The 23,304-nt window shown below is 35.5% G+C and overlaps 1 protein-coding gene across 1 annotated transcript in view; it reads right to left on the reverse strand.

The window, feature by feature from the left end:
- The window catches only part of LOC114356341 (furin-like protease 2), a 43,966-nt gene extending 21,552 nt beyond the window's left edge, over positions 1–22,414 (reverse strand). The window contains exon 1 of the mRNA XM_028309449.1: positions 22,135–22,414. Within this exon, the coding sequence (XP_028165250.1) occupies positions 22,135–22,278 (144 nt within the window). The 5' untranslated portion in view covers positions 22,279–22,414. The remainder of the gene's footprint in view (positions 1–22,134) is intronic.
- Positions 22,415–23,304: the final 890 nt, after the last annotated feature.

Below are 23,304 nucleotides of genomic sequence, written 5' to 3' on the forward strand. Positions count from 1 at the left end.
TGATGTAAGTTGTTCAAGCAAATGTCTGTTGGGAAATTAATTTAGTCTTACTAGGCTCAAAAGTTGCAACTATACCAAACCAAACAAGTAGCTATATTAATTTAATATGAGTATAATGTGTTCAAAACTTTGCCAATGCCATACTATTTGGTATTGTTCCCAGTTTCTAAGTTCCCTGCTTATTAGCAAACTCAGAATATTCTAATTATATTCAACTGTTCGACCAACTTCAAACGCAGAATCTAGAATCTACAATTGAGATCTGTAACTAACCCATACCAGATGCTCCTTATAACAAAGCTGTGATATTACCGACCGAACGAAAGTCAAAGGACCGAATTTCAACCGCAAAGTAAGTTAGTGGAGCAAATAGACTTAAGTTACGACTCAGGGCGACATCTGCCGGGCGCCGGCGAAACTACAGTTCGATGGGAATTGAAATGAGGGGTTTGGGGCATGCATGGGAAAAAGTGTAGAAACTAGAGCACGTTGCAGCAATGTCTTCAGTTATGGAGGGTATATTGATATTTTATTTGGAAATATCCAAAAGAAAACATCAAATTCTATGTTCGGTTTCGGATATCGTATTACGTAGCCAATAATTGAATTTCGTGGAATCTCAAAGCTTGACGAGCTTGACCTTCGAATAAAATACAGTAATTCTGTTCTTTGATGTGAGTATCTCCGAATATTTGGGCAAATTAGTGTCAGATAATAATATAATATAGAATACTCGTATAATGTGAGGACATATTTTTGGCGCACTAGAATCATTTCGCGCATGATTTACATAAATTAGATTGGAGCCCATAAATAATGTTCTAATCAAGTTTAAAATTTTGCTGGCTTTTTTTAATCATATTATTGAGGATACCTATTTCAGTGATCATAAACTTTTTCGCTAATACGAAATTACATAGAAAATACAAAGGATATTTTCCGACAACAAAATACAAAACTATAGCGAAGAGTTAACCTCAAACAGAAATACTTTTACTAAAGTTAATAATAATAGGATCTTTTCAATCAACCTACTTCTAACATTAACAAAAGCCAAAATATACTTATCTCTAAACAAGTTTTATTTTTGGAAGGATTTTTATCTTACCAATAGCGAAAGAAAGGAATAACAATGTTCTAAGAAAACACTTTCTATTATACTCACTCTTCAAACTCGATGCTGCGAGATTTATTTAGGGAAATTAACACCCGACCTTGTGAAACTAGGAACAAGTTTATTATTTCAAAAGGAAGGTTCTGGTTGCTTCCTAGTAAAGTCGACGGTAAAACTATAGTTCTTGTTGTAAAATAACACGGAATATTACAAATAGTACATAAGTCTAGCGCTCAGTTATGGAAGCGGCACGGGAGGATTTTTAGGATTCCGTAGCCAAATGGTAAAAAACGGAACCCTTATAGATTCGTCATGTCTGTCTGGCCGTATGTCACAGCCATTTTTTTCCGAAACTATAAGAGCTATACTGTTGAAACTTGGTAGGTAGATGTATTCTGTGAACCGCATTAAGATTTTGATGCAAAAATAAAAAAATAATAATAAATATTGGGGGCTCCCCATACTTAGAACTGAAACTCAAAAATTTTTTTTTTCATCAAACACATACGTGTGTGTGGGGTATCTATAGATAGGTCTTCAAAAATGATATCGAGGTTTTCAAAATACTTTTTTTTCTAAACCGAATAGTTTGCGTGACAGACGCTTCCAAAGTGGAAAAAAGTTGGTCCCCCCCCCCCCTCTAACTTCTAAAATAAGAAAATTAAAAATCTAAAAAAAACATGATGTACATTACTATAGTAGTTTTGTTTTGGCCACTTGGCAGGTTTTTTTGTAACGTCAAACGTCAGCGAGACTTCAGATCTCTCTGTCACGTCATATTATTATGTCAATGTCACCTCTCACGTGCCGCTCCTATAGCTCAGGTACCGACTGAGTTAAACGCTAGACCTAGGTATATTTTACCATAGTGTTATATTGGTTAAAGAAAGGATGATGGGCACTTTTCTATGGAATCTGGGCGTAAAACCAACAGAAATGTAACTACGATTATTTGTTACGACTTAATATCAGAAATATATTTTCATATAAATAACTACCAAAAACTCCCGGGTTTGCTTGGAAATTGACATAATGTGTAATAGTAATAGGTGCTTTATTACGCAAACAAAAAATATTATTAATTAATATACTTATCTACTTACATTTTAAATACATTAAGTTATTTATCCATTATTATGTCCAATAGTTCAGGAGTGGTGCCAACAAATGGTTTATTTAAACCATGTTCTACATTATAAGCGTAGGACCATATCTAGGTACCATTTAGAGAAATGACATGAACACAGTCATGTTTCAATGGGATTTCTACCAGTTAAGTTGTTGTGTTGTCGCATAATCGATCACGGATCGATTATTAATCGAATTGCCAAAAAACGATTTATCGATTAACAATTCGATCAATCGATTTTATTGATTACCATCATTACTGTCATTTGATTGTTAATTCAATTCCTTATTTTCAGCAATATAATCGATTATTGCAATCGAATAATCGATTATGGTTTATTCGGTATACATACTTACTAAATCGATAGAATCGATAGTAAGATATGATACAATACTCTCAATATGATCGATAAAAGCAATGTAATTGACCTAATACTATTTTTATTACCCTAATGTGATGTGAAATAACTATGGAAACTTTGCATATTCAACGACCTCTATCTCCATATCCCCGCGTATTTCAGGGTTGTTGTGATACTATGAAATGAAGTACTAGTATTAAGCTTTAATTTAGTATACTTTTTGTTTCTGTTGGTTTAACGCCCAATATGCCCATCATCCTTTATTCTCAAAAAAGACAAATAGTCACTTACATGAGAACATCATTTACATGAGTATTCAAATAGATTGTTCAAAACGCTTATTTTATTCATAGGTAGGTACTCATTTAGTGCATTCGTATTATTTTATTTTATTTTTTTATAACCAACTGCTTAGGTACTTTCTAAAATATGTTGAGCAAGTTTAATTTTAAATCCACTGAATGAGCTTACATTTTTTATTTCTGAGGGTATTTTATTGTAAAGTTGCACTCCTTCAAAAGTGATCATTTTTTTGCCATAATTTGTTCTTACTTTAGGTAGTACGAGAAAACTGGCTCGGCGAGCGCTTCGTTTAGTAAAGTTTTTAGCTGTTGTTAAGGTTATGCTAGTATGGAAAGAGCTTTTTAAAATTTTTCTTATTAGTATGCAGGTAGTATATATAATTGCTTGATGTTCATTAATTTAGTATATATTTTTTCAGTTGAAGTTAAGCGGTTATATTGAAAAAGTATTTTTATAATTTTGTTTTGCATTACTTGAAGTGGAGCCAGTTTTGTTTTACCAGCACCACCCACCAGCATATTTGAGGTGTCATCATCGTTAGGTAATGACTAATGAGTGAGTACAGTCGCGCATACTGCAATACTTCGGACATGTCTCGAGGCGGGATGACAACTCCATAGAACGACTGGTCGTCCAGGGAAAAGTCGAAGGAACCCGATCGCGTGGCAGGTCACCAATGCGCTGGACCGCCAAGTGAAAGCAGCAGTGGGAGACGGCTTATGTGACTGCACTAGATAGTCTGCCAATAGAGAGATGGAGGGAGATCGTGCGGAGAGTTGTATCCGCCTCTACAACCGATGTGAACAACGCCTCAACGTGACCACGATTGCTCTGCCAAGAGCGTAACGAATAAGAAGAAGAAGAATGAGTGAATATTTTTCAAATACCAATTCATTACACAATATTAGTGCCCTGCATATGCATCGTGATATGCAAATTACACGTTGTGCCGTCGATTCTATGTAACCAATTAGACGGCTCATAGAATCTCATCAAGTTTGTGACTCAAGTGTCACAATAAAAAGAATTAATAGATGCCCCTTTGGGAACTCACAAATTACGATTTAAACAATAGAGCTAATGATTTATGACTCAAACGTTTAAACTTTAATATTTACAAACGGTTAGTTAGTTTTAATGCGATACTAAATGAGCTGTAAATTACAAATTATCTCAACTATTGTTGCTTTAAATTGGGCAGGTAATTGAGTTTCATTATTGCAATTTGATGTTTCGTACCTAAAAATCTGGCATGTAATGTAATGTTCTAGACAAAGAGCAAAATTTCTGTCATAAAATGGTTAAAAACACAAAAGAATCACCTAGTAATTTTGTTCATGTAAACGTGTTAATTTGTATAGACGACAGCACTTTAAGCCAAACTTTGTGGCATTTTATTTAATCTATCTATATAAATAAAAATGAATTGATGTTCGTTAGTCTGATTAAAACTCGAGAACGGCTGGGCCGATTGAGCTGATTTTGGTTTTAAAATGTTTGTCGTAGTCCAGGGTAGGTCTAAACGGTGAGCAAATATGAGCGCGATATTGTTTTTCTGTGACAGACAAAATTCCACGCGGGCGTAGCCGCGGGCGGAAAGCTAGTTTGTAATATAATCTGATGCGCTGTTAAAATTCACATTTTAGTACTTTCATAGAGTTTGTTATTAATTATGTAAAATTTTGTTCCGTGTTGTAAAAACCTTTCCCTGAATGGGGCGATGAATATAATGAATGAGTACTTTGCACGATTAAAAAAAGCGAAACGCATCGTTATTCTAATGGATTATTTTATTGCCGCCATTTTCACGCTTTGTACGTAAAATATGCTATAATATTCCATGTTTTTATGAATAACTTCCATTTTATAACCAATTCAGAAATGAGTTTTTTAAATAAATACGATTACATTTTGGATTCACGTAATTATTATCCATTTTAATAAATATCATGAGCCAAAACTGACGATAATATTGTCAAGGATTATGTCTCTTTAGGAATTTGTAAAAGTGGTTTAATATTTCGAATATGGGGTTCTAGGTTCTATAAAACGAGACACACAAAGTGTGAAACCAGAGGAAAAATGCCATGGATTGACCAGTAGAACTCCATAGAACTCCATGATTAGTTTACTAGCAACAAAGGCATAACCCTAAGGTATGCCTTTGACTAAAACTTACTATAGTTAAACTGTCTTGCATGTCAATCTGTGACAAACATCTCTGATTAAAATAAATAAAATGTGTCAACACATTTTGTCAATATTCACCCCCATTTAGACGAGTAATCGAATAAGTCGAAAGCTCTTATGGGGTGTTTTCCATGGGGGTTGAAATCTCACATTTATTGTTACTTCAACAAATTGTTTCTCTCTTATGTTTGTATGTATACGTATGTTATTTTATTCCCAATGGACCATTTGACACCATTCTCCAATAATTCGAAATCACAACTTTTCTAAAAAGACTTCATTCTGGTCTTAAAAACTTAATTAATTTTAAATTACCTGAAAATTACGATTTTTGGTCGCATTTTAATTGAAAAAAGTAGTTTATTTGAGTTGACAAAATAGTGACGTCACTTGCATAGTAGTGCCATAAAAAATGAATGGGAGAGTTTCGTTTTGACAGTTTTAAAAAGTACGTCATTGATTTGTGATGTCAACATGTCTATTATGGATTGTTTTGACGTGACCTTTAACCTTTGACCTGTAAAATCTAAGAGTAGGCGCACACCGTTGATTTTTCGTCGGCCGATAGTTTAGTCGGGCAGTTGATCAGTATGGGCAATATGGGCATGTATGGGAGTGCGCACACTACGCCGATTCGATTTGGCCGATTCTTCATACAATTTAAAATCGGGCACATCTATCGGCCAACTAAAAATCAACGGTGTGCGCCTACTCTTAATAGACACTACTCGTAGTTCACCCTAATAATTACTACAAAGTAAATTTATCAAAAACTTCTGTATTGGAATTCCAGCTAAAAGTCCGTAATAACGTTCGAATGGTAAAAAGATACCTACGGAACTACCCGACAGCAGTTAATTGATGGATCGGGGGTAGGTAAAACTTGACCGGACCATTTATTTTGCCTTTGTTGAGGCTGACCGGGCTGTTAGGTTGACCAGCTAAATACGTACGTCGATATATTTGGACCATTAATCAATTATGCGCAAGTAGAGCAGTCAAGGAACACGCTCGAAAATACTTTTGTTTGAGATTAGACACAAATTACAGCAAAGTCGATCGAAGGATCTTTTTATGGGGCAGAATTGGTTAACTTGATTTGACTCTTGATCGACATGTTTAATTACTTGATTTTGTTATAATTTGTACACAAATTGGGACCTTAAAAACACAATATTTAATCAATAAGTAAAATCGTTTTTAGCTTCAACAAAACTAAATACAACAAATTAATCACAGTTCATTACGACCACTCTGTCAAGAATGTAAAGCTCAGAAGAAGAAACTAAACACAGCTTGTACGTACTAGATAAACGAACTTATAAGCGCCTATGACTCCAAACGTGGCAGTGCCTAACGCTCTAACATCTTCCCCCTGCCACTGTAGTCTGCAGCTTTGATAATTTTTAATCAAAGGGTTGTACTCATGTGAGTACACTAGGCCTTAGCATGGGACTTTATCATCCCTGCTCATGCAACTCCTTTTTAGCCAGGATATATAGCTCAGTCACCATTAAGCCTATGCGCAGACCACCGACTTTTAGTTGGCCGTTAGTTGGGCCCGATTCTTATGTATTATTAGTGCCCGATAATTTGTATGAAGAATCGGCCGATACCAAATCGGCGTAGTGTGCGCACGTTCGTACATCTCCATACTGATTGATTAACAGCCCGACTCAACTATCGGTCAACTAAAAGTGCTTAAAACCCAACCAGAAAATGCTAAGTTTGCCCCAGGGATGTTATGATAAATAAACTTTCAATTCATAGCCGTTCTCTCCTCTATGTGTCTATTGAATGTCAAATTAATGGGTTCTATTTACCTTACAGTTTAATCAAGAACGCGACTCTAACTATTTGTTCTGGTGTCCCACAGCAACTCAATATTCGGTTTGAGAAAGAATTTGGTTGCGCTAGAAATGCTCGCTCGACGAAAAATCATATAAAGCTTGTTTATCAGAATGCCACATATTTTTTATAAGTAACATACTAAAATGATATCCTTACTAATTACAATAATTATGTAAAGCATGATCAAACATAATTAGGACCAAAATACCCGAAAGTAAGATGCCTAATCAGTTATTAGTATGTCATGAATAGAGCTTATTATCGGATGTCTAAAAATAAGATTTTGACTCGTTGTTTGATGGATTATAGAGTCGAATCAGAAATGATGAGATCCGTAAACGAACTAAAGTCGCTGACATAGCCGACGGATTAGCAAGCTCAAATGGCAATGGGCAGGGCACATAGTACGCAGAACTGACGGCCGATGGGGCAGCAAGGTCCTGGAATGGAGGCCGCGTACCGGAAAACGCTGCGTGGAACGTCCACCCACAAGGTGGACCGACGAAATCATAAAGGTAGCAGGGAAGCGCAGGACGCAGGCCGCTACCAATCGATCAACATGGAAAGCATTAGGGGAGGCCTATGTTCAGCAGTGGACGTCCTATGGCTGAAATGATGATGATGATATTTGACGGATTAGGTTACATAAAACAAGGCTTGCCTATCTGGTTGATTGTACAACAGACAACGACACATCAAGGTAAATATTATGGCATCTTACGTAGTCGTAATAGGAACGATTTTGCTACAAAATTTATAGTCTGATGTGATGTCGACTGTACCTATGAGGAAAACGAGTTGATTTTATTTTCTACGGCTTGCAAGATACAGTTCAAAGACAAAAGGAGTCTTTTATATTATTATGAAAGAATTTTGGCAAACATGGCGGGGCACACTCCACTCGAGACCTTGTGTACATACTCGTAGATATCAAACAGTAGGCTCACGATATTAAATTAAAATACAATTGACGTCACATAAATCATTTAGACACCACGGATTGGAAAACGTGGTTAGTGTAGGGTGGTTGCGGGAAGCATCTAGATGTGGGCAGTGCCGGACCGATCGTTGTTAAAATTTTTGCGGGAGACATTTATCCAGCAGTGGACGTCCTCCTAAGCGAAGTTTCACCAAAAGATTTAACAGAATTATCCCACAAAATAACGATGAAGTAAACAATTTGTAAGTCGTTCGTTTCAACCAAATAACTAGTGGATAAAGGCACAAAATATAACAGAAGACAAACTCCATACTAAACGCGCTCGAGCCACGCACACATAGACACCGCTCTAGCAAGACTGTCTTGGACGAATGCGAGCGCGACGTAGCGCGACAGTCGTTCGCCACACGTTCGGTGTGGTTCGCTTGAGTCACGCGCCGGTCAACAGCCTGTGATATTATTTTGTTTTGCGAAATTGACGAAAATGAGTGAACAGAAAAAGTCGTAAATTGTTCGGTATTTGGTTGCTTAAACTCATCATTAAATACCGAATTTTCATTTTTTAAATTACCAGTTGATTCGGGGAGGTAAGTAAGTTATTTATTTGAATTTCACTTGAAATTGAAAGCCAACTCAATTATTAGGAATATCGAATTGTTTTAGAGAGGTTTTAGGAATTATTGGATAACTAGCTTTTGCCCGCGGCTTCACTCGCGTGAAATTTAGTTTGTCACAGATCGTCATAAATTATAGCCTATATATTATTCAGGGTTATAAACAATAATACTGTAAAGTTACATCAAAATCCGTTCAGTAGTTTTTGCGTGAAAGAGCAACAAACATCCAGACATCCAAACTTTCGCATTTATAATATTAGTTGGATAATAGTGTCAACCACTCAACTAAATACTACTTCCTTCTCGTGTATTTGTTTGCGAACTATTACTATAATAACGTACTAAATAAAAATAAGTATACGAGGATATCTGTTATTGTCTTTCTTGCATAGTATTAAGAGTAACATTTTTCTATCATAACGAAATAAACGCAACACACGACAAGACAACCCTAGCGCGACGGCCGAGCGTGCGAGCGAGAGAGGTATGCAAAGCGAGGTACATACATGAGTTTACCTTCTGTTATATTTTGTGATAAAGGCCTCCTCCAAGAATTTCCATAACGACCGATCCTGCACTGAGTACTTCCTTGACCTTCCCCAGTGTGCTTACCATAAGTTTACGTTAGGTGTGCTCGCTAGCGACTGCGTAAAAAAATGACATTAATGGGGATGTTGCCTGGGTCAAAAAGCAAGAGTTTTAATTAGTCCGTCAGTTAACTTATCAAAAAATACTCTACACGTATTTTTCACTTTTTCAAACTAATGAAAATTTAAAGAGATAAAGCGCCCCAAAGTTCATAAGAAGAGGCCCGTGACGTCAACGCTTGCTTAAAAATGCCGCACGTTGTGACGTCGTGCGCAACTTCAACGCACCATAACTATGTAATTATTTGTTAGATTGACAAATAAAAATATATGTGTCCAATATTTTTTGATATTAAACGTTACGGACTAAAAAAATTTTTTTAGGCAACTAGCCTATTGTATGACATATTGTGCAGCGCCCCTAGCGGCTACTTTCAAGAAACAAAATCTTCATAGATCGTCGGTCCACCTGCCCACACTACATCTTCCGGCCCGTGATCCCCACTCGAGAACTTTTCTGCAGGCAAACTCCGATCATAGCATTAGTAGATATCTGCAAGTAATTAGTAATGACCCTTCTGTTTAATTAGTATATTGTGTTGTATGCGTAACCCGATGTAACTGAAGGTATTTGAAAACCTATAACTAATTGTGTTTCTTTCCATAGCACGAAATTACCGCGCATGTTTCCACGTTTCTCTTTTATGTCTTTGCATCCTTGATTGAGTTAAAAAAATAAGATTAACATTGCCAACCTTTTTTTATTGTTGTGTTCTGAAAAAGAACACCCATTAGGGAATGTATGGGTGCTCGTTTATTGAGTGGCCTTTTACTTTTATTTAATTTGTTAGGCCATTTTCATAATAATGCTTTGCTTATTAAGGCAGAGTCGCCTTGATGTTGGTTTTTTTTTTTTGCAAAAAACTATAGAGAAAACTTTTTCACTGAGTGAGTTATAAATTTATAGCTTAATATACTTAACAAAGCAAAGGGATATGAAGTTTTTGACTACTTTACAGAAAAACTGTAAGTATGACGTTATTGATTGAATTTTACAATAGTTTACCTAAGTATCTTAATTTATTTGTAAACTACATAATCTATAAAGTTGGCAAAAATATTTAAAAATACAAACAAACACTTCTTATAATGGGGAAATCATCAAAATAATGTAAGCAGTTTGGTCAATAAAATAGTCAAACAAAGTATTATAAAGCTTGCTCGATTAGGAGTCGACTCGACTCGATATTTCATTCCGATTGTATTAACAAATATCGAATATGTTACTGACATGTTCCATTTTTTGCTGTTTTGATTTTGTTCGTCAAAAAAAACATTTTACCACGTCCATTTTAGCGTAAACTTATAAACTTAAAAAAATGACGGTTTTTTTCATCTACCTAAAAGCCTTTTGAAATGGCCTGTTTTTTACCCATATAACCACTTTTGTAGTCAGTATTATTACTTATACAATTAGGTATAGTAAAGTTAAATAAACATTCATAATTATTAACATAGGCACCTGTATTTCACTGGCCAAATAATTATAAATGAAAGAATATTTATCGAAAACGTATTTAATAATTGACTCGTCTGTAGTGTCGTAATTATTCGTAGCGTAATTATTTTTTATTGAGTTTCCGTATTCGTTGTTTATTTCCTTATTAGTTCAGACATCACATACTTTAATTAACCATAATTAAAAAAATAAAGAACATTTTGTTCTCTGGAAAACAATAAAAACGATTACGTACGTAGTTTAAGGCTTTTCCTAATCCATCCATTATTCCATCAAAACAATACGTTTATAAATGATAACAAAAACAGTCTCTCCAAACCAAAGTAAACATAAACAGGCACAAAACGAAAAGTTGGGCTAATGTTATAACTCCAAATGTCTTTAATGAAGGGCGGGTGCCTGTAACGAGCTTTTTCACGAGTTGCCCGTTATAGGTGAGCCTTTTCCATCTTTGTAAGTAAAATCTAATTCACCCAATAGCCTTTACCATCTGAATCTAATAAGCTTTAGGGAGACTGGTAGTTTTATTATTTGAGGCAGAAATAACTTGTGACGTGTATACTTATTAAATAAAATAAAAATATTATATCTCTACTAATCTAATCTAATAAACTAACTCTAAGCTACTCATAGTTAATTGTCAATATCTTTAATGAACCATGAAGTAATTAATACATATTTCAGTAATGTAATTAGTTAGGTTTACTTGCCTATGAATAGAATGCATAATATCTTACTTAATGCAGTTTAGATACACACCTAACCCGCGGACCTGCCGACATGTCATGTCAAAAGTTATAGAAAGTACAAGTTCATCGACATTCTTTTGAAATAAAGCCACCAACATCATGCCGCCGGGTGGTGTGTAGAGTTACTAAGAAGGTTTTTAGATCCACCTCAGTACTCTAAGATCTGTTTACAAAGTAAACTTACAATTCTAGTTTATTTAAATATTTATACCTCGAGCTAAAGCCTTCCTTATTGCATTACTAAATTACGGCTAACAAACTGTCGAATTACCGGACAAATCTCAACAAAATCCCCAACAAATTGTGGGCACGCTGTCCGGTTGCGAATAAATCGTCATCGCGCAAGTTTGTGCAAGTAATCCGGCTATCCGGAGTTATTTATACTGGAGTACAGGTCACGCCCTGTAGGGATGCCCTGAACCGGTACAGGGAAAACTAATACTTAAGATAGTCTTAGTAGACACTAAAAGGGCCTTATCCCAGCCAGGATCTACAGCTTGATCGCCAATAAAAAACAACCAGTGAAGGTCAACTTTGTCCCGAGGGGGACACTAATAGGTGTAACACACTAATACCTACTACATAATATGGGTACTACATTTATAATGGTAAAGTACAGACAACGCACATCAAGCAACATCTTATGCCGTTGTAATTTGTGCTATTTTGCTACAAAATTATATGGTTTGATGTGTTTAGTCCACTGTACCTATACTGCAATAATATTTTCAAAATGATGATCATCATCATCATCACCAGTCATTTAGTCTACTAAAGGAGGACAAGCTTCTTCTATTAACCAGAGGCACAAGGAAGGATTTAGCCTACACTCCCTAAGTTGACTAGACGAGTTGGGTGTCAAAATTTATTTTGTCATTAGACATTTTTGTTGCGTCTCGGAGTTGGATGAAAATAGATTCGACATGTTACGCATGATAAGTAGACAGTTTGATATTGCAAAAAAAAATTAATAAATATAGGTAGCTTCATGTGCTGTCGTGGTTTGCCTCGTAATTTTTTACATTAGCTCGAAAAAGAAAAGTTTGGTAATAATATTAGGGCCGTCCGATTTCGGCTTATAACATTTTAATTTTGTTTACATTGTTCGATGGAAAATAATCTAGTCTGGCTGGAGTAACTACCTTTTAGTAACGTGGATCCTCAAAAAACGATGTAATCCAATATAATGAAAGGTCGCGGTTCATTGGCAAACGATTTCCACGAATACGAAATTTCAAAACATGTCGGTAGGTTTCTCAATATTAGACGATATTTCTAGTAATACTATACATAGAAATATTTCAAGACTTAAAAGTGTGGTTTTATATTATTTGGGACCTGAATGGAAAGCTCTTGAATGAAATATCTTTTTTCTAAACTTATATTTCTTCAATGTTATTTCTTTTTTACTTTAGGGTAAATAAATACTTAGCTAATTTCGTCATATAGAGAAAACCTCAATAGTTTATATGTACTATTTTTATACTAATTGTTAAAATAAACTACAACGGTGTCTTCTTTTTATGATTTTCATTCGAACAGAGCGGAGTATTTTTATTTTTAGCCTGCTCTACGAGGCAGATGAAAAATGACCGCACTGTGATCCCATTTTTCTCTTTCCCGTGCATTCCCGTTACTGCATTCCCTACCTGGCTACCATTACTCTTTTGGAAATGATTGACCTGTCCGTTAATAGACTGTATATATCAATGATGGTTGAATATTAAATAAAAATCTGTATTCGTTAAAACGTGAAATATGTGACTCGTGAAAATCCAATGTCGTAGTGGCCTGGTGATTCAAAATGTGAACATAATTGATATTTAAGTACAAATCTTATAAAATTTTTATGTTTTTCAATATCCATTTGCGCAATATAATAAGTACCTACCATCACACTAATGATAATATAGAAAATTAGCAACCTGTTTGAGTCGAGTGAGGACTAGTACTATATTTTTTGGATTCACTTTTTTATTACCTTCAAAATCCATCTTCCTCATCAAAAAAGATTTAACTGCATTATCCACATCACTATAATCATAAATCATACGCAGCATCTAGGTATAAAACTTACTAAAGTTCACCTAAAAATCAGATTTCACCCCGTCATCCGGTTACTAACAGTATATCCGGCTAACCCGATAGTAAGGCCACGCGTACGTAAATTTTCACAGCCAGTTACCCTAACCCCGTTCGATGGCTGGCACCCCTACGATTTTCCCACCTTCCCACCTATCTAAAACTAAGTTCGTGGTGCCACCGCAAATATTCCACTTTATCTTTATAGTTAGCTTCTTTGATGATCAACTAAAACCAGGTAAAACTTGCCCCACGTTTATGCGGCAGTATTTTTATATGGGACAAGTTTTCTGCGAGATTGACCGGGAAATATTTGTAGATGGAGATAATATAAGGTGATGTTTGTGTGCCACTTCTGATGTTTTGAACACTCCGTTATACAGGGTCACTTGGAATTAGAGCATAATCTTGTAAGGGGTTATAAGTGAAGGTCATTTGCAACATTTTTGTATGTGGGCGACCCAAAAATCTTTTTTTTTTTTTTTTTTTTTTTTTTTTTTTTTCACATTTTCATATGAGTGTCCAAACACAAAAATATTGCAAATGGCCTGTACCGCTTACAAGGTTTAACGTTGAAAGTGGGCCCGGAAGAAAAAATACACTGGAAGACTAATGCGTATAGTTTTTTTCACCTGAATCACTACATTAATTTTGGTGAATTTTCTTATACTCAGTAAATTCAAATTAATCTATTAGTATGTAGGCTCTTTACACAGCACTTTTCTAAACACGACCCTAGTATAGTTTGCCCTACCATCACTTCAGGACAACATATTGGCTGGTGCTGAGAAGAAGTGGCGGAAGAAACTCAATCACATTTGTCAGCTTCTTATTTTATTAGATGAAATACTTTCATGTAATTTAAAAATAAATGATAATTTTCTTTAAAACATCGTACCTGACAAAACCGTAAAAAGGTCACAAATCTGTGTACCGAAATTTTATTAATTTTGAAGAGGTTTTTCTATTAAATAAACATTGGGCCTAGCAGGACCTAGGCTACATCCATCTCTATACCAAAATTAATCAGAATTGGCTTATTCGGCTTAGGCCTGAAAACGTGTCAGACAGGCGTAATATACAGGGTGTCCCAAAAAGTAGTGCCAAGCCGAAGCCCAGAGGTAGAGCATCACTAGGGTTACCCAAATCATCCCCGTGTATGTTCCATGATTTCAGATAGTTTTCGAGTTATGATTGTTTTAAATTTCAATGCTTAGACACTTTTTTGGTCACTATGGCGCGAATAGTTAAGGTACAAGCCTGAGTTTTTTTTTAATTCTTATTAATACCTACTAGGCCTCGCTGATTTAGAAGTATTTACAGCCATCAGGAATGTAAACTAAAAAAGTCATTCGCGGTGATTCGGGTAGCCCTAGTGAAGATCTACCTCTGCGCTTCCGCTTGACACAATTTTTTAGGACAGCCTGTATAATTTCAGTCACATTTATAATTTAAGTAAACAATGGATTGGGAAAAATGTTTACAAGAAATTACCTACAATGTGAGGGAAAATATTTATGACATGGAAAAATACAGAAAGGAAACAATATAGCGGCTATAAATACTACTGATATGGTTTATGTATGCAATAAATATAGTAACAGTAACCGGTAACTCCTCAATTTATCGAACAGGGTAAAAATGTTACAAAGAAAAAAGATCGGTATTCATTTATGTTTGTCACGGATGAACCTTGGAAGTTTGTTTGGATGTAATGTCAAATTAAATTGCTTTTCCGGTAAAATATTCTTTCCCTTTTTCTGCAAAAAAATCTTTTTGTCGATGTAAAATCCAACTTTTGTATCGTTATTTACATAAAAATAACATGGAACTAAATACTGTGTAAAGCTAATTTGAACGTTAGTTACTAACAAATTACAAAGCCGATTAGATGTAATTGCTATACCTCCCTGAATTTAGTTAGCAATTTTAGGTAACAATTATATACTTTTTAGTGTTTGTTATCGTATACTTAGTACGTATTTATACTATCTTATTTTACAAATTATGACCTACACGATTAGCGTATATAGCACCACTTACAATCATTTATTGTTTACTAGCTTTTGCCCGCGGCTTTACCCGCGTGAAATTTAGTTTGTCATATATCGTCCTAAATTATAGCATATACTTATGTTATTCTGGCTTATAAACAATAATAGGTAGGTCCTGTAAAGTTTCATCAAAATCCGTTCTGTGGTTTTTACGTGAAAGAGTAACAAACATCCAGACATCCAAACTCTCGCATTTATAATATTAGTAGGATTAGTAGGATAATATTAGTAGGGTAATATTAGTAGGATTATAAACTTATCTCTCCGATAAAGGACATCATTCATTTTGGTCCAAAATCAAAAGTGCCGGCCAAAAAATAAAAGTGCTGTATTCTGATAGAATACGTCCGCCTTAGCATTTGTTACTATGGCACCAAAGCTGTAGCACCACTGTGCATCGTGGTATTTGAGTTCTAAAAATATATGAAACGACTGACTTTGATCTCAAATACTACGACGCACAGTGGTGCTACAGCTTTGGTGTCATAGTAACAAATGCTAAGGCGGACGTATTCTGTCAGAATACAGCACTTTCTTTTTTATTGGCCGACACTTTTGATTTTGAACAAAAAATGTATGAATAGTCGATGACTTTTAGATCTCAAATACTCGACGCACAGTGGAGCTACGGCTTTGGTGCCATAGTAACAAATGCTAAGGCAGACGTATTCTGTCAGAATACAGCACTTTTTTTTGTTGGCCGGCACTTTTGATTTTGGACCAAAAATATATGAAACGTGGATGATGTCCTTTCAACTTTTAGTCATGGTCTTGATTAGATTTAGTCTTGATTTGATTTAGTCTTGATTCCGACTCTATCCTTCAACATTTGAAGTCACCGGTAACCAGCTACCTTTATTTTTAGTGCAATAACTGTAATAGGTCATCTGTCTAAAACTTATCAAGAACCGATAAAAGCTCGAAAACTACTCAAATGGAAGACCTTATTGAATGGAAATTATCAAAGGTACCTTGTGTGGTTCTTATAGCGTCCTAAGACCCAGACTTAAAATAACACGGTAGTCGTCAAAAACCACTGTACAAAATTATGCACAAATTAATTTATTGCTGTCAGATCCAGAGACTTTCTTCTAGCATGAGGCCGCGGCATGCAAAACGTCATATTTCCTCGTTCGTCACAGCTGGTTTTGACAGTTTTTACCTTTTTTTGGCTGGCGGCATTGGTGCCATAGGCAATATAGAGTAATCAAGTAATTTTGAGTAAAGCTAGTCGCGGGAAGATTTGAAAAACAATAGAAAACTTTAAAGAATATGTACAAAAAATTGCACAGTGGGCCGTTAGTACTACAACATTATTACAAAGCTGTGACTGACAAAGGTATTTTATTTTCTGCAAAATTTTGTACGCGGGGTCTTAGGAGAGGGTTGGTTATTGGAATAAAACTCATTAAAACTCATTTATTTCTGTAAATAGGCTTAAAAAAGCACTTTTACACGTCCCAGTATTAACCCTACCACTGCTTCAGGACAATAAATGGGCCATTGCTGAGAAGAAGCAGCGCAAGAAACTCAGTCACTATTGTCAGCCTCTTTTTCAAAGGTTTACATGCTTTAATTAAAAAATGTACAAAGTTATAAATATTTATGCGAGCTAGGCAGTAACGTATCCCAAACATTTTTATCTTTTAAATAATCATCGACTTTATAGTAGCCCTTTTTCATTAAGGTACTTTTAATAGAAATGTACACATGATGTGCTGTCGCTGCACCACCAGATAGTAACAAAGCGGTATAGTAATCCAGCCAGTTAACATATTGTCGCTAATTAATACCTCGTGTTGGCGGATAACATGAGACATGTCCCGCGTTGCAAATGGCTGCCTTGCTATACCTGATCGATTCGGAATAGTGGTGATTATTAATTACTATTGTAAATTAGTAGTAAGACTAAAGTCACAACAATTATTTTTAGACTTTGAACCGCCATTGGTGTTTGATTCATTGGGAGAACGGCTTAAGCCAAGGAATCATGTTTATCTTGCTAAAAATATGTATAGTGCCTATAAGCTATCACAATTCATGAGTCCATCCTTCAAGACTTCAATTCCATATCCAAGCCAGTAAAATTTAAAAAACTAGTTTTATTTTTGTTTTTATGGACTAACAATAAGAAGGTTGTATATTCTAACAGATTATGGAGACAGTCACATACGGCCGAATACTGAAACGCCATTTAAATATTTGACGGCTTCTCAAATAGTTAAGCAGCTCCTAAACTTACATTTCGCATACCTACTCAAAACAATATCTGAGCAGTTCTCAATTTTTAAGCACCTCTCAAATTAAGTTGCACTCAAACGCCACTCAAATGAATTTTCGCATACTGAAACGCCATTCAACGCTAAGCATTACTCAAACAAAACTGTCAAATCGTCTTAAGCAGCTGTTAAATTTGAGAGTGCTTGCGCGGTATCTTAAATCCTATTCTTATACCTAAATCGACCTAAATAGTGGTAAATAATGTGTGTCATCGTTATCATTTCTTTCGAGCCTCGAGGAAATACCTAGATCTAATCGCAGGAACGCAATAAGGCTGAACCTGAGGGCTGAACGCTATTGAACAATATTATTATAATGACATGCAATTCCGAGCGAGGTTCCGCGTCTCTAAAGAAACGGTGTTGTTTCTGGATTCATAATTTGGAAGCTCTTTGAAACCCCTCACCAAACGCCATACAACCAGTGGACCAAATACTTATTATAACCCTACTGTTCTACGCAACGGGAAGTTATGAACGTGTACTAGGTGATATCTTCCACATCTAACAGCCAACTGTGCATCGTATAGTGCACGAAGTAACAACCAAAATAGCTGCTATGAAATCGCTTTACATAAACATGCCTATTTCTGAGGATTAAGGGGACATCGCATAGCAGCATTTCCAAGAGTTGTTGATTTGTCAATTTGATGCTCTGTCTGTCAACAATGATAAATGTCAATTGTGGTTACGTTTCGGTCCACGATCGCCACTTAATAGATTTCAACAATAAAAAGTATCACCTATAAAATTATTTTTTTAATTAAATAAAAATGCAAGCATTAATTTTTTTATATGATAAAACGAGATTTATGTATAATAGAAACTAAAAATAAACTGTTGTATGTTAAGTTGATTGAGTAATATTTCCATAAAAGACAATACATAACCAAACGATGCTGCGTGTAATGGATAAAAAACGTAAAGTTATCATTTGTGTAAATGAAAACATACTTTTTTTGGTAAATGTTGCCATTACGTAAACATTTGAGAGCTGCTTAGCTGATCACGGCTTCAAATCCGTTGAGTGGCGTTTGAGAATACCATTTAAAATTGAAGGACACTTAAATTTAGGAGCCCGTCAGCTGAGTGACAGATTTGAGTAGTGTTTCAGTATTCGGCCGATAGTTACTTAAGTATAGGATGAGGCTATGTTAGTAATGAAAATAAATACAATAAAAAATTTTCAAAACCCTATTTTCTTGTCATCTATAAAAAGCCGATGTTTCCTCGTATTTTCCGCTACCTTTTACCTATATCAACTGATTCAGGCTATGAAGGCCGTGACATTGAAGGCATAAAAACTGAAGTATTACGAAAAACCCACGACCAGCCTTCAATTCAGCTGACCTATCAAAAATTCTTCGTAATGATCCAGGAAAGTCCGTCCGGTTTTTGTTAATTACGCCTTCTCATAATGAGCTCCCGACTCAATCATGAAAATGACTTGGATTTTACGATATTCAAAAAAGCGTGTTTTTCCATTGTCTTCTGTAATTTATCAAAAGCAGATGGAGAATCATTCTTCCCATTAAAGAAATAAAATATCGTGAATTCAATAAAAATCTAGTTACGTAAGCATAACGACTAAAAATAAGACATTGCATTAAGCAATAAGTAGTCTAAAAATGAAATAAGATCATTTACTTATACCTACAAGGAGTCTATGTCCAGAGATGGCGAAAAAACATTCAGATTTAAATTATTTCAGTAAAAGTAGCTGACCCGGCGAACTTCATACGGTCATAATAATTACATGGAAAAATAATTTTAAAACTACTCTTCCATATGTTTAAGAAGAAGAAGAAGAAAAAATGTTTATTCAGTATCATCGTTTCAGCGTTTTCCTTGCCTAGGCTACGATTTAACATTTCAAAACCAAATTCAGCTAAATCAGCTCAGCCACTCTCGAGTTTTACCGAGACAAACGAATGGCTATTCATATTTATAAACGAACTAAAGATTACATTTCAGCGTTCTTTTATTAATAACACGATTTTACAATTATTATTACTTACTAGCTTTCCGCCCGCGGCTTCGCCCGCGTGTAATTTTGTCTGTCACAGAAAAACATTATCGCGCGCGTATTTGCTCACCGTTTAGACCTACCCTGGACTACGACAAACATTTTAAAACCAAAATCAGCTCAATCGGCCCAGCCGTTCTCGAGTTTTAATCAGACTAATGAACATCAATTCATTTTTATCTATATAGATAGAAGATATAGATTAACCAAATTAGAATTTATTTTTCGTCTGTTTTTCATCTATTTTTCTAAATGAATTTACACTCAAATTAATTTGACTAAATAACACTATATCACGAAAACATGATTTCCCCATACAATACGGCTCACAGCGAACAATACGAGTGGCCGTTTCGGCCTGTTTCGGCCTGTCATCCTGACATCACTATTTGACCGTATAAGGAAATACGAGGTCGGAAGACAAGTAGCTAATAATTTCCTCAATTAATTAGTTTTTCCCGTTCTTATAGCTTCATTTGTGAACAGACGGTATTTGGAACAGTTTTATATCAAGTTAATTTAATAAATTGATTAGTTAAGTTTACTACTTATTTATTTACAATTTATTTATGTAGGAACCTTTTTTCATTTTTTCTCTCTATCTATTTATCTGTCTATAAATACGCTAATTATGAAAACTTAGGATATATTTAATATATTATATTGATCTTACAGTAAATACCCAATTAAAGTTTTTATTATTTAATGCACTTATTTTTTAAACTCTGCATAATGAAAGATAACTTTACTTCAGGAGTAAATAAACATGTAAATAAACGTGAAAATAACTCATACCGAAGTCTAGTTTAAATAAGATACCTAACTATGTAAACATAAACTATTTTACATAGAATCGCAGACAGAATACATTTCTCCATTTTATTAGTCTCTACCAACGTTCTAGAGTTACTTGAAGAATTAATAATATACAATTTATTATACGTTTCATTAAAACCCTATTACGAATTCCGCACACGAAATCTATCGATCTACAAGAGCACGAAAAAGGTTTTCGATCGTGTTTTCGATTGCGGTTATTATTCATTCGCATTTTTTATGTTTTGTGATTTGTCGGTCTAAGTTTGAATGGATTTCGATGAAATGTGGTTCTTCGAGTAACATTAATATCAACTTTATATCACGGAAAACAAATTAATTAAGCTCTAGTACCTACTCAATGTACTTAGACAAAATTTTGTCTTCATATGAGTAAAATCTTAAAAGCTCATCATCATCATCATCTCAGCCATAAGACGTCCACTGCTGAACATAGGCCTCCCCCAATGCTTTCCATGTTGCCCGGTTGGTACTACTCCATATCACGGGAAAACAGATACATGAAAAACAGGGTCTCATGTACCTATTGGCCTAGGTGTAAAATATATTTTCTCAGGCTTTACAAAATGACACTGGCTTAATCTTATAAAAGTAATCAACAAGAAACATAAGGTCTCATTGAAATCACAAGAAACCTCTCAGTCTCATTGAAACCACAATTTCAAGGATTAACTCTAGGTCTCTTCATTATTTGTATCGTGACTGAAGGTCCTGTTGTACGAGATCTAATCTGACCTATCATACTAATTACCCATCATACAAAAATTCGTCAAAAAAGTTTTTGAGTTTAGGTAACTAATTTAATATTGTTTTCGCATTTATACATAAGATACTCCTGAATTTCTTACTTGTCATACATTTCTGCACATTTGATATTTTGTGATTGATTTTTATTATGACATCAAACCCGATTAGATTTCAGAACCCCCCAAAACTTTTCATTAATATCCATTAAGGCGTAATAATTAAGTTACGAGTAAGTTATGCGAACGTTCAACAACGGCCCGGAGGTTCACAATAAACGTCAGAAACACTTAAAACTGAGTATTTTACGTCCCCAAGACCGTTTTTCCCCGCTAAAAATCTCGATAAGCCCAGCACTTTCGTTGGGATTTCTTTTAAAATACTCCCCCACAATGTTACCCTGATTAATTTCCGGGGAGTTAAAATCTCTGCGCGCCAATTTCCTATAGGCAAAAATTCGCTCCTTTGAACATAATGTTTTAAGCCTTTAAGACGCTGTATGTGTAGTGTAATAACACTTCAGTGACGTAATAATTGCTAAAGATCGGAACGACAAAAATTAGGCCAAGTTTCGGCCAACAAAAATAATAAGAGCTACGCAATTAATGTTGCTTCCAACGAATCTCATTATGCGTAACTTCATCAAGAAGTTTCCTGACTAACGAAGTTAGCAAAATTTTATTTTTGTAAGTACAGAAAGATTAGATGTTACTGAAGACTGTACAAGACCCAAAATTGGGGTCTAAACTTACCTGTCCATGGTTGATGAAGCCATGCTTATGGGCAATCTCGTCGGCGGACCCTGGCCCGCCGGGGACGTGAACGGCGAACTGATGATGGTAGAACGGTACACAATAGTCCAACACTGTCAGAAAAAACACGCCGAGGGCGAGCATTCCGCTCTTCGCGCATTGCACGTCCCTAGCTCGCTAATGCTCCAACATCCATGTCCACCAATGGGGTAACTCTACTGGCACTCGCGGTAATCTGATTTTAATAGCGATCGTGTTGTGTTTCGCGGTTGGAGCGACGTCGGGCCCGTGTGACGTACTCGCGAGAACTGACTCCTCGTGGCCGCCAGTTCAGCAAGAGATGCCCACGCATGCGCCCAACTTGGCGCCCTTTCTTCATATATCTATTGTGTGCATGCCATCAATTGACTTGTATACTTAATTGGATCGAGGATCGAATGATGTTCCGGTGCCTATTGTTGTTTGTAATGCTATTTTTTATCGGCATATGCATTAAAGTAAAACCTTTTTGATGTTCCGCGCCGGCCGATACAAAATCCGATGGGAGCGAGCCCCTGATATTTTATAGCCGGGTTTTGGATGACGCGGCGTCGGAAATTCGGGGATAAAAGTATTCGGTTGGATATTATCCATCATTTTGTAAAACTCACAAATAACTCTTGAAATAGTATAGCCTAGTCAAATTATTGAACAAAAAAACCACGAAAGTTTCTGTTTGTTAAGACTGCTTCAGAGTGTGTGCCCTAAAACTTAAGCTTCAACTTTTCATGTCCACGACGTGGTGCGGTAACTAAGGTACCACCCTCAACTTACACCATCTTACCCAACTCTTTTTCACATCCATTAAAGTATGTTTTACCGCCTAAGAATAGTACCGTCTACGTCCTAGGCCAGGTGCAATTCGTGCGGGTGCAATTCGTGCGGGTGCAATTCGTGCGGGTGCTATTTAAGCGGGTGCTCTAAGTGGACCACGTCTAGTCTACAAATCTGCCATCGTGACGGTTCTTGAATTCATTCACTTCCAAGGGCTTCACGATTAACTAGGTACCTACTCGTATCTTCCTGAAATACCTTCTCGTTCCATTATGAAATATCCCATTTTCATTATTATTCTACATCATTAAAACTATTTTATAACAGTTTTACATTACTTTAACCCTTTTCCTACGG

This window comes from Ostrinia furnacalis, unplaced genomic scaffold (genome assembly GCF_004193835.3).
Source record: "Ostrinia furnacalis isolate ACB-3 unplaced genomic scaffold, ASM419383v2 OfSCF2791, whole genome shotgun sequence".
In the NCBI taxonomy this organism is placed as follows: Eukaryota; Metazoa; Arthropoda; class Insecta; order Lepidoptera; family Crambidae; genus Ostrinia; species Ostrinia furnacalis.